The sequence below is a fragment of the Podarcis cretensis genome (assembly GCF_951804945.1).
Source record: "Podarcis cretensis genome assembly, chromosome: 4".
Classification (NCBI taxonomy): Eukaryota; Metazoa; Chordata; class Lepidosauria; order Squamata; family Lacertidae; genus Podarcis; species Podarcis cretensis.
Window position 1 is genome coordinate 64,662,997 of NC_137173.1, and position 13,673 is coordinate 64,676,669.

The following is a 13,673-nucleotide window of genomic DNA, read 5'->3' on the forward strand; positions in this document are numbered from 1 at the left end:
TTTCTGTAGATTCTTACTGTGTTGTAGATATCATAGGGTCCCTAGACAAATATTTATGTACAAACCCTTTATTTAACTTATTAACTGTAGAGGTTCCTGAAACCAGAGAGAGAGAAAGGGAAAGAGAGTCGAAAAAAGAGAGACAGGGCGTTGGTACAGTGCTTTTGTGTAATGTTGTTATTGCTCTCACTTTCCCTTGTGACCAAGTGGAAAAGTGTCACCCATAGAAAATAAAATATATATATATACATTTATGAAGAATTTGAAAAGATACCTGGAGATGCAGCCTCATTGGAAGTAAATTGTGCTTCAGCACCAAGGTGGGGGAGGGCTAGGGTACCAATGACTTGATTGAACTCTCCAGCTTTACAGATATTTGTCTGATAGATGCCTAAAAATATATGTAAACAGAAAAAATGAAAAGATTTTATTACTTTCACAAGCTTTCTAGGCAAGATTATTTTCCCCCTAACCCAAATTGGTTTTAATGTTAAAAGACACTCCCCCTTTCCCAACCTGGTGCCTTCATGGAAGCTGTGTCCAAAATATCTGGAGAGCACCAGGATGTGGAAAATTGGCCTAGGCACAGGCTGACAGCTGTGGGCAGGTAACAGGTTGGCAGCACAAATCTTTTCCTGATCTACTGGGAATTCAATCCCACTGAGCTCATTGAGGCTTTCTGGGTGTAGGATTGTAGCCTATGTCCATTTCCCAGGGAATGACAACAGAGGAGACTGACTGATGAGTAAATATACATAGGGTGGCACTGCAAGGCTGCTCATCCTGTGCACACTTAGACTGGGAGCAAACCTCCGGGGGCAGAATTTTGTGCTGTAAAGCTGCAGTGCTGTGCCCTCTACCCTGAAAGTAATCCTCATGGAACACCGGACTGACTTCCGAGTAAAAGCGCGCAGGATCGTTCTGTACAAAAAAGGGGGTGGCGGTAGCGCATCTGCGCCGTTTCATTCTTTTGATGGCCAAGATGGTTTGGGTTCCTTATCTGACCAGATCAAGCGACTCGCCTCCGCCTCTCTTTTCTTTCCCGCTGCCTAAAGCAACAGGAATCCATCCCGAATGTTGCACACTGGCTTTGCATGTGGCGTCCTCTTTACTGGGTCAAGGCGAGCAGCTGTCTTCTCACGGCCATTTCCAGAGAAGCGGGCGGGCGGGGGAAGGGACAGGGAAGGTGCTGCAACTCCGCTGCTCCAGCCAGAGAAGGTGAAAGAGTGAGGGGGAGATCGTGCTTGGCCAGAGGGTGGGAGCCTCGGTGGTATCCTGTACCACCATCGGACCCCCTAGGTTGGGGGTGGGCTTGCCAGACGGAGCTGGTGGCGATGGTGCGCTCTTCCACCGGATCACTTCTCGACTGGTGATTTGGTGGGCGAGATCCCCGGCGCCCAAGCCTCCCTCCTGCAGGCGAGCTGGGACTGGGGCTGAGGCGAGGCCTTGGCTTCCGGCTTGGAAAAAGAAAGCCAGGTCCGGGCCCGTTGCTGCTTTGGTGTGCGCACCGACGAGTTTCTCTCCCTGTCTCTCTCCCTGTCTGTCTGCTCCCTCCCTCCCTCCTTCCCTTCCTCTCTCTCTCTCTGCGCCTCGGATTTGGCGCTGAGCGGCGGAGGCAGCTGCTGCCGGGCTCTCCTGCGCGCCCGCGCCCCCTTCTCCGCCGGCCGCCTGATCCCTCCTTTGGCGAGCTGTTTCTCGTCCCCTCTCAGTTGACCCTGCCATGGAGCAGAAGCAAATCGCGTGAAATTACCTCCGAGGATTACATCGCCGGGCCATTGAAAGCCCCCCTCGCCCCTGGTTTACAAACCTCCTAATCCCGTGTCATTCGGCGGCTGCAAACAAACCCCGAGCGAAAGGCCCCCTATTTAGGCTTCCCAGCTGGGTCGGGGGGCGCTTGGGCGACGGCGATTTCTCTCTTGCTTGCTCGCTCGCGCGGGCTTTTTCTCTTCAAGGGAGCCCCGGACTTCCTGCGAGCTCCCCTATATATATATATATTTAAGAGGTGGGGGTGGGATAGCACGCCTGACAAGGCCTCAAAGCCGCCCCAGAAGCCCACGACCTTTTCCTTCCCTGAAAGCTGGGCTGCCCTGGGAAAAAAAGGACGGGACCCACCACCAGAAGCTCGCCTGGCGGATGGCTGAGGTGTTCTCATTTTCATCCAGCTGTGAAGATCTGCTCATTAATGGAAGCCGCCTTTGGCGCCAAAGGAGTGAGGGAGGCTCCCCCGCAGCCAAGCCTTCCCTCGAACTCGAACCCTCATTTCACTTCTGTTTAAGAATAACAAAATGACAGCCGAAGCTGGACCAGGCTGGCTAGAAATCTTAAATTGCACCCCCCGCGCCCTTTTTCTTGAACATCCTGTGGGAGGTGCATTCCCCCCTCCCCTCACACGAGGCAGCATCTTGGGCTGCAAACAGCAGGAGTGGCTCCTAATCACGGTATTGTTTTCTTCAGCCGTGAGGAGTGGATGTGGCAGTGCTGTTTCACAGTCGTTGATCTGGTGGACTAGCTAAGAACAACCCGTCCCTGAATATGGGTGGGACTGCATTCAACTACAGAACATCCTGCAAAATTTTGTGCATGGGATGTTCACTCAAATTTTGTATGATGAAGCTGGCTTTATGTAGACATACATAACGCAACCCAACCTAACAACCGTGCTAATGTGCAAGGGGGAATCTAAAGTTGAGGTTACTAGATCACAATGCACCCAGGCTTCTCCAGTCTGTAAGAGAGTCCAGTTTACCCACCAGAGGAGGAATGTGGGCTGATGTTTCCACAAGATGACTCTTCTGGAAGACTTCTGGGATAGGATGGCAAAGGCCTGGCAGGTGAATGCTCCTCCCCTCAGTTCACACTCACACACGGTGGGCTCTTCAGCATGTTTGTTTTTATGAACCCACTGCAGTTCTTCCAAATAACCATATATTTAACTGACAGCATCTTATACACATATATATTTTGGAGTGTAAAAAAAACCATAGGTACAAAAATATTTTTATGGAAAAAGAACATTTGCCCCTGGACATGATTAACAGTAGAGTTTGAAGTGCATATTTTACTTTAAAGAAAAGGGAATCATTATCAATCCATTACACATTAAGAAATGTCACTCAGTCATTTTTATTCATTCGGCAGAAATCTTTGTAAAAGCCGGAATCATACTTCTGCAAGCAGCAATTTTGTTAATCCAGGGGGGTTATTACTCTGGTCCCTTATTAGGATCTATACTACTGCCAAGCAATCCTATAACCGTCTCAAAAGAAGTTTACCTTCATGTTATAAAACCAGTAGTGGTATTTATACTGTGCAATAATTAGTGTATTACTTGAATCCACTAACAGGTTCATTTTATCTCTGCACAAAACCTCTAGTCTGCTTATAGAAAGCTTGTGCCTCCTTTGGCGCTGTTAAAGTGGTGAAAGAGTGAATGAAGGCTGGTAGCACTTTCTCTTTTTGCCTTGCCTTAATTCCCATCTCTTTTTGCTCTCATCCAATTAGTGCAGTGTATTAAGCAGTTTATCATCTCATAGTCAGCTATTGAGAGAAACAAGGCGAACACTTTGCAATAGAGCCTGCTCTCCTTTGACACCCTCAGGTACTTACATATTCCACTGTGCTATGAATAATAGAGGAAGAATAGAGCACTAATTCCCTCATCAAAGAATGCCTTGTCTGCTGCTTTGCTCAACAACACCATTCTGATCAAAAGAAAAGCAATAAAGCTTAGCATAACAAAACGAAACCTACTTATTAGCTTAGTGGTTAAATTAATGCAGAGCCGCTGCTATTCAAAACCAAGGTTTGAAAACAGCCTCCAACAACCTGATAATGCTGCCTTCGGGATGAAGGAATTTTAATCTGAAATTTGAAGCTGGCACAGATGAGTTAATCTATTAAACAGCTATAAGAGGGGCGCAGGATGAGCGGTTCAATTAAGAAATATTTAGGTGCTCAACAGAGGAGAGGCAAATAAGGCCAGAAGAAAAATGGGCTGAAGTTGAGAAATAGGAAAAGTCAGTTTTCCTCCCAGCAAAATATTATTCTGGCATAGGACAAAATAATTTGATGGGTTCCTTTCTTCTTTACTAACACATAAACACTTGTTGTGAAGTCCAGCCTCTGGGCTTACATATCAGAGAATCTCACCCTCAACAAAACTTTAGAATATTTTTTATCAGCATATGGGACAGAAATATGAGGAGTGTGGCCAACTCAGTCTAGAACATCTCTGGGAAAACCAGACTTGTTTTCTTAGCAACCTCAATTAAGTTGTAGCATGTATTTTACACCACGTATTTTACATATTTATGAAAATCAGTTTACATATACTGTAAAAAGATGGCCTCCCATTTCCCAGCCTTTCAAGGGTTAAAATGAGGTGAAACATTCAAAGGCGGCTGCTTAGTCAAGGACACACATCTGGACTCTTCAGATTTTGTCTGTCTTAAACTCCACATGTTACATTAAGTTGGGAAAACAAGGTTTTATTTAACCTATTCAAAACATTCTTCCTCTAATAATTGAAGATAAATGCGAAGTGCCATTACGGCATAGGTATCCTTCTAGATTTTCAAATTTACATTTTTAGAGAGAGAGAAGCATGCTTGAAGATGATCTTTCGTCTCTTTTTTTTTTATGTGATAATTGGAAAGTTTGTGAAAAGACAAGTCTTGCTGGAAATAGCTCTAAAATGTGTATCTGTATACAAATAAGTTATTTTTCATTTTGATCATTAAGACATGCCTATTTCATTTCATATTTTACAAGTACATTTATTTTGCTGGAAAACGGAAAACACAATACATGTGTAATGCTTTTAAATATATATGGCATTAGCCAACATTTCTCATTAGACCCATTGAACTCAGTGGAGATAATTAACTTATATGCCCGTTGATTTAATGGGTCTGTTCTTGACTATATGTAAAGTGAGCATCACCCATTGCCTTTTTCTCACTCCATTAGAAATGATGGCACATAGGCTAGGTTATTGCAATAGGACTACCTGTATGATGTGAATGGAAGTAACCAAGCATGACTATCCAATAGGCATGTTGGGGGTAAGACTAAAAATGGAATATTTGGCTCTTTTGCATATAGGAACTCATTTTCAAGAGGGTTTCTCCATTCACTTCAGTGGAAAGGTCAGACACGCATATGCCTTTCTTATGCATGTGGGTCTTCTCTACCAAAATATAGAAGCCTTTGCAGGCAGGGCAGTTCTGCAGGCTCGTTTCCACAAGTGGTACTTGAAGCAGGTATAGTTAAGAGCACACAATAACTGATTTCTGAATGAACCAGATACATAAACTATTAACAGCTGAATTAGATGTGACATGCCTGCCCAAGTCTGTTTATTTGTGTCAGCCCCACTCAACATGGGGATATAGGTTAAAATTTGCTTCACAATCAGTCCAAGGCTATTTAACAGTATGAGAGGGATATTCTTAAATCCCTGAAATGTGCCACTGTGTCTGTATGTTGATGATGACCAAAGGTTTTTATGTCAATATATTAAGTTTGCATTCTGCCAGAAGATATGTGCTCCTGGCTCCCACCGCAAATTTCACCACCTCCAAGTTGAGACTGGTTTGGAACTCCCAGAGCTTGCATTTCATTCAATGTGCTCATTAGGTTGCTTTGTACTAGAATGCTGGCCACAGTTACGAAGCAGATTCTATGTCCCCAATTTAAAGGAAGAGAGATGTTTTATTCTATTAACTAGGAGGTATTGGATTACATTCAGGATTAAATTGCCTTATTTCATAAAAGCATTGGGGAAGTATCTTAAAATTTTTGCTGTTTGTCAAAGAGCAAGTAAACACAATTGAAAAAGGCTGTAGTAGCAATGTCACCAAAAGTGTATTCCCCCACCCCTGAAGTAAATAATTTAAAGATGAAGCAACAAAATGTGTAGTGTAAATTGATATCACTGTGATACCTCACTGATATGTTGTCGCATACCACTGCAATTTTCTTACATTAGAAAACTTTATTATTTTCCTTTCAACAGTATAAAACTTTACACACACATTTAGAAATACTTTAGCATGCACCAATAAATGACATTAACCTTTCTGTTCATTATTTTACGGGAGGTAAACAGATTAGACACCATTGTTAAATCTCTCTAAAAACTTTGCCTTGGCTTTATTTGCTTTATACAATATAGAAATTACTTTTATTTGTTGGCTGAAGTGAGTTCCATTTTTATGTCTTGTTTCCATTTTCTCGCCACAGCAAGCACTGATGTTTATTCTGCTGAACCCAAAGGAACCAAAGTGTAATGTTTAGATATGTGTGTGTGGTATGAAGAATCTGCTGCATACATACAGTCTCCTTGCCCTGTACAAAAGTCAATTGGTGCTTTAGCATTCATTTCCATGTGGTTACTCTGCGTCTTTACAGCACAATATTTATTGTTTGAATGAATACTGTTTTGCGGAACAATTCCCTCAAATATAGGTTCAAAAATAAATATCACATTAGAATCAAGTATTAATGGGAAGAATTTGGCTTTAGCATTGTTTTTAACTGCTGTGTATATGATCATGAAGTAGATAAATTGTGAAAAGAGAAAACATTAGTGCTCCTACTGAGACCTCCACTAACCTCTTTTCCTGAAAGCACCTCTACTAACTACCCTGGAGCAAAGTCTAGGATCACTTACATTCCAGCAACTCTCACTGGGAATTATTCAATTAAAGAAGCTATTTCTCCACCCCTTTCTTCCCTTCTAGGTCCAGATATACAACAAATAGATATTTATTGAAAAGTAAGTGGTACAGGTGTTTAGTATATATACTAACTTTTAACATGACATTTTAATATTTTTTACCATCGAATAAAGCCAATATTTGACGTATACTTGTGTGTTTTTAAACAAGATACAACAACACTAGTGTGTATCTATAGGTGGAAAACTAGAAATGAAAACAAGGAAGATATTTGCCTACAAAAGAGTCCACAAAAGCCTTTTGTTCCATTCTACCCACACACAGTGCTTAAATACTGGGATCTCCCACAGATTTTACTATATTGAATGTCTGAAAGAGTTTGCCGAGGTTCACTTCAGAGTAGCTGCTCACTGACAACCATTTGTCTACTGTGCTCTTCAGTTTTTTGTAGTTTTCCTTGGTTTCTTCCAGCCTGTTGCTATTCACACAACCTGTTGGGAGAGAGAAATAACAAACTGAAAGATCAGAAAAAGGAACTCATCATTTTATAGCCACTAATCCCAGGACTCTCTGGCCTTTTAAAACACACTCTGGTATAGGGTTACCAACTCTCAAAACCTAAATTTCCCAGACTTCTATTCAACATGCTTTTTTACTGAGCTTCCTCTTCCTCTGATGCTTACCTTTTTTTTCTTTTCTTTTTTTAAAAAAGTACATTGGTCAGCATGTTTAGGAGAGTGTCAGACTTGTTACTTACAAAGAGACTGAATCCAGCTCATCAGGGAATTAGTCAACCCACCTGTCATGCCCCAACTGAATTGGTGCTACACCTTCTGTCAGTAAATGTCAGGAAACACTGTTTGTCCATTAATGCTGAATAAATGGGGGTGGGAGGGGAAAGAGAAAGAGGACGAGGGAACAGTTTACCAGAACCAACAGATAGTAGCTTCTCTTTAAAGAGTTTAATTTTTTTAAAAAAGCAGAATGCTGCTTAATGGCATGGTTGCCTGGCAATCTGCTTTCTATGTACTGAACCCTCTTCATTGATCGGATTACTGAAAATATTTGCAATAATGCAGGATACTGGGAATTTGCCTTTACACGCTTATTGCAAAGCATGCGGACGTTACTGCAAAAAGGTACAGTGGTACCTCGGGTTAACCGAGGTTAAGTACTTAATTCGTTCTGGAGGTCCGTACTTAACCTGAAACTGTTCTTAACTTGAAGCACCACTTTAGCTAATGGGGCCTCCTGCTGCCGCTGTACCATCAGAGCACGATTTCTGTTCTCATCCTGAAGCAAAATTCTTAACCTGAAGCACTATTTATGAGTTAGCGGAGTCTGTAACCTGAAGCGTATGTAACCCAAGGTACCACTGTATTCCCAGAAACTATTAAGATATTCTTCCCATATCTCAAACTTCAACTTTTTTTTATTTTACAAGTCCATTTTAAGTGAGAGGCTTGAATCAGAACATATGAAATTATCTTGATGCATTTCTTAATGTACTTGTGTATTTACACTTGAAAAGATACTTGCAGATACTCCCCTGCCCACTGTAGGTGTTGTGTGTATACTTTAAAGACTGTGCAAGTGCAGTGGAATAGCAAACATGTTCCGTGTTTTGTTTAGATTTCCAGGGAGCCTTGTTTGCTTCCCTGGCTATCTTAAAAAAACAAGTTAAAAAATAAGAATGCCAAAGGGAAGAAACACAGGTCACACTGTTTATCCTTCTAGCTAATACAATGCACTCTGCAAGCAGCTCTCTAGGTTCTCATATAGAAGCATTTCGCATCACCTGCTACCTGGTCCATCTAACTGGAGATGCCAGATACTGAACATGGAACCTTCTGCATGCAAAGGCATATATGTTTGTTCTACCACTAAGCTAGGCTCATTTCCCCAAAGATTCAGTGATTCAAACTTCAGCATTTCATCATGTTTTCCCCACTAATAACTCAGAAAAAGTGCACACATATTGAGTATAGTGAGTTTAAGCGCCTGAGGACTGCAGGTTACTTTTGTGCTGGGATATTTCAAGGGACTGAATAGTTCCAAGACATAGGAGCCTATAAGAGGAAAACAACATCACCACCAATTGCTTGGTAGTGAACATCTAGTTTGTGTCCTACTGAACAGATGGGACTGATTCCAATTTGAATGTTTCTGCTGTTTTACTGAAGGTGTAAAATGGAGAAATAAGCAATTTAAAAAGTAGGAAAAGGATCATATGACTAGACATTGTATTTTACTGAAAGAAAGAAAGTGAGATGCGTGATAAATAGATCACTCACTGATAAGCTAGCACAGCATAATATTGAATAATATATATATAACCACTGAACAAGAAAGCCTTCAGTTGAAATATCACCTTTGCTAAAGTCAGTAGTTGGTCTTAGCCAAACCACTATTGTCAGAGGCCAAATTTGCCATCTGCAATATGGGAGCGATAATACTGGCCCTTTTTAAAGGGTGTTAAGAGGATTAGCGAGATAATGCATGTTAAGTGTGTAGGTACATAGTTTGAGAGTCCTCTTAGATCTTGCTTTGTACTTAGAATCTCAGCATGGAGTCAGGAGTGCTTTTGCATAGCTTAGGCTGTACTTCATTCTTGGAGCAGCACCTGGTCACAGTCATATAAGGCTGGATTATTATAATAGGCCGTATGTGGGGCTACCTTCAAACTGTCCCTCTGCCCTTACTAGTAGAATCTACTCTGTAAACTATCCTTCAATATTAAAAGTGCAAAACAGGCAAGATAAAGGACTGAATCCAGAATTCCATCAGTGGAGTTCTGGCCATAGAATGAGATGCTCTCCGATCTGAGCTCTCCCTTTCCCCCTACAGCCCTGTGTGATCCCTGAAAATGGGTTGAGGCACCCTCTGGAACAGTGTGGTAGGTAGCACAGTAGTCTTCAGGAGGGCGTGTTTGGATCCAACCTAATCAAAAAGCCAAGGGGATAAGAAGTATTTTTGTAAATTCCTTTTGGTAATCCAGCAGTGTATAAATTTTATGAAATGAATAAATAAATAAGTCACAGGCTAGTCAACTGAAAGAGCAGCTGGAACAAATAAATGTTCACTTGGTATTTAAATGCCATTAAGCAGGGGATAAGAGGCCACTGTCTGAACACACATAAGGCCCTCTGACACTGAGTGAACAGGCCGACTTATATGGGATATGGTCCTCAACTATCCTAGTCCCAAGTCATTTTGGGCCTAAATGGTGATGACCAGTACTTTGAATTGGGCCTGGAAATGGGCCAGAAGCTAGCGATACTGCTACCAAAACCCTCACCCAGCTCTGGTTAAAATGGCTGCTTGTGTTTTGCACCAAGTTCCCAAACGCTTTTAACTTTAATAATGCATATTATACTAGGAAGTCAGAAAATCTTAAAATAAATTCTAACATTTTAAAATCCTTTTTGGTGGGCAATTCTTAATCTTAATTCAAGGTTTTACTGAAAACTTAAAAGCGGTCTTACATATATTTCTTTATGTTTTATCCCACTCTCGCTCTCAGGGTAATGTGGACAGCTTTCTGCTTCCCTTTTTTCTTAGCAGTCCTGTGAGAATAGTTAGCTTGAAAATGAGTAACTGAGCTAGGGCCCCCTGTTAACTTCATGGCTAAGTAGGGATTTGAACCTGACTCTACCCCACTCCAATTCTCCACGAAATGGGCAGTGCCCATCGCAGATATGGGAGTCCCAAATCCTGGAGCTTGAGAATGCCATGTACTCAGTCTTAGTTCTTTCTCACTGCAAAATAAGGTCTGAAGAGGGTTTTGTTCTTCAGACAGCATACTCTCATTTTCTGCTAACTGACTGCTTCTATTTTGTTGGTAAACGTCTTTGCACCTATCACTGAGATATGAATCTAGTGTTCCTCTGATGTGTCCATACAGCTCTGCATGAGGAGATATTAGCCCGTTTACTGGCACCAAAGAGAATGGTCATTGGCCTGATCCAGCAGGCTCTTCTTCTCATTCTGCCATTAAGCCATTATCCCAAAACATTAAGAGATCTGCTATCATTAAATACCCTGTACAAATTGGAAGACCAGAATGGTTGAATATCCAATACATCAGGATATTCTTTAATTGCTGAAATATGCCGAGGATCAAAATTTTAACATCTAGTGTTTAACAAAATGAAGGCCACTATATATGTCACTATATTGTAATGGTGTTGCAACATCAAATTTCAAAATGGGGGTAGAACTGTCCAGAAGCAGTCTGTTGCATTTGGAATACAGTGGTACCTCGGGTTACATACTTAATTCGTTCTGGAGGTCCGTTCTTAACCTGAAACTGTTCTTAACGTGAAGCACCACTTTAGCTAATGGGGCCTCTTGCTGCTGCTGTGCCACCGGAGCACGATTTCTGTTCTCATCCTGAAGCAAAGTTCTTAACCCAAGGTACTATTTCTGGGTTAGCGGAGTCTGTAACCTGAAGCATCTGTAACCCGAGGTACCGCTGTAATGTGTTACTGTGCAAACAATATGATATTGTTCAAACCATTTTTAGTCCCATAGTCCAGGTACGAGTGTACACAACTGCAGACTAAGAGTTGTATCCAACACAGGTCTGCTCAAAATAAGACCCACATAAATGAATGAACCTAAGTCAGTCATGTGTATTAACTTCAGGGGGTCTACTCTGAGGAGGACTAGCAGTGAATACAACCCTACAACTGCAATCCTAAGGAAACTTAGTATGGACTTATTTCTGAATAAACCTGCTTTGGATTGCAGGGTTTCCCCTCTACTGTTTTCTACGCTCTACCTCTGTGTTTCTATTCTGTTTGACAATATCAAGCAACATTTTCTCTTCATTGGCTTTGCCATATTTTATACAGCATGGATTTTGTGAACTGCATCTAAATATACACATTTACTCATATTAGATATGTTAGTTATCTCCTTCGTTTTTTCCTTCCACCCCCCTTTTTATGCTATCTTAATTAGATTGTAAGCCCGTGAGAAGGGCTTTGTCTGTTTTATCTTTGTACAGTGCTTTCTTCTTAGGCACTGTATCAAATCATCACATCATCATCAAATTTACACTGGGAGACACAATTAAAAAGCGTTTCTGGTTATCGCTACAGGAGCTGCTCAGTTTTGTTCACTATATTTAAACATCAATGATGCAATCCAAACAGAAGTAAAATATAAAAGGAAGGAAATTAAGCAACGGCTTGTATACAGAGAGTTATATGAATGTGTGCAAAGTGCTACACGCACAGAGGCTGTGTTGCCAGGTCCCCTCCTCCAGCAGTGACAGTCCCTTGAACGTAATAAAATTACTCTGGAGAGCTCTAACCTTTGGGTGGTCATCTTAGCACACATGGGGAGCTGCTGCCAAAAAAAAAGGGAAGGGGTTTGAAAAAGTCTTGTGCAGGGAACTTAGCTAAGATGTCCAAGGTAACCCCCTCTTACAAACATTTAAAAATAATACTGCTACCGAGAGTCAAAATTAAAAAGAAAGAAATCTAATGAAGTGTGCTAATGGTAGAAAAATAAGGAACTATGTGAAATCAATGAGGGGATGTTTTATTCTGAAATATAAAACAACAAAGAGGATCTACAGTACAGTATTAAATTCAGACCACAGCTATATCTGCAGTATAGCAGTACTATGCATTTGAATGACAGAAGTGCATCCGATGACTGGGGAGAATAGATTTAAAGAACTGTAGTAATATAGAGGAGGGAAGATGAGAGAGGACACAGCTCCTGATGTGTTTACCTCCTCTGCTGATGGGATATTGACTTTTCCCACCAGGTTGGTTAGAAAGGGGACTATTTGCGCTGCCACACAGCAGAGTAAGAATGACAACCAGCATCACTCTGTGCTCTTCTTAGTAAAAGACAATTGTGACCGCTGTATATCACACAGCCAGTCAATACTTTCAGGTTACCATACCATCCAACTTGGAGATGCATATAAAAGCTCACTTTTTCTTCCTAAATGAGACTTTAATCAATAGAGCAGTTAATCCTTTCTGAGAACAAAGTTGTAATATGACTGAAGTGGCATGTGGAACATTTAAATATATGTATGGAATATGGTTTTATAGCAGCTGAAACCATAGCTCTCACAGACTTTCTATATTTATATTAGGGAGGGGGTGGGAAAACCCAAATACCTCTTTCACAATATCAATACAAAATGAACACAATGTAGACCAAAACAATTTTTAATACGTATAAAATAAAGACCGTAAATATTACTAGGATTTTAATGAAATAAACGAAATAAAATTCAGACAGCATCAACAAATCTTTAAACTTAATTGGAAAATGGCCCTTTTCTGGTAACTGAGATGAAACACTGATTGACTTAGTTTGATGGCTGAAGCTATTATGATTGTGATCGTTCAATCTTGTTTCAAAATATCTGAATTATATAATTTTCCTTTCAATAAATGGTGCCCACATAAGCTGAAAGTAGAAACCAAGTATTTTTAATTGCTTTCATTTATATGGAAGGCTTTTATATTTTACATATAACTGAATGGACAACCAGGGTTTTTCATAATATTATTATTAATCAGCAAACCCACTCAATTATTGTGTCAAACAGCTTAGCTTTTATTAATGTTCAGTGTGTATGTTGTGTGTGCATGCACAAAAATATATTGCACATATATTCAGTTTCAAATAGCTTGACATGCACACACATACATACTTAACATATACTACTACACTTGTGTCTTAAGAACCCAGTTCATCATTCATATTTAGTTCTCATGCTAACAGTTTTATTTGAAGACTTAAAGAATATGCTAAATTAGAAACCATTAGGAACCATATTTTTACTTCACCTACTGGTTATTGTATTTTAATTATAGCAAGCACAGGCACACAGGCAGCAGTCTGTTCTAAATATCTGTGTTTCATTTATTTCTTTGCAAAGGTAGCAAACAACAGTCAGTCATAATTGGTTCTGTCAGATGTTATACAGTCAGTCATAATTGTCTCTGTCTAGAGGTG

The 13,673-nt window shown here is 40.7% G+C and overlaps 1 protein-coding gene across 1 annotated transcript in view; it reads right to left on the reverse strand.

Moving 5' to 3' along the window:
* Positions 1–5,975: 5,975 nt before the first annotated feature.
* POLA1 (DNA polymerase alpha 1, catalytic subunit) overlaps positions 5,976–13,673 on the reverse strand; it is a 183,382-nt gene continuing 175,684 nt past the window's right edge. The window contains exon 37 of the mRNA XM_079972198.1: positions 5,976–7,171. Coding sequence (XP_079828324.1) covers positions 7,008–7,171 — 164 coding nt within the window. The 3' untranslated portion in view covers positions 5,976–7,007. The remainder of the gene's footprint in view (positions 7,172–13,673) is intronic.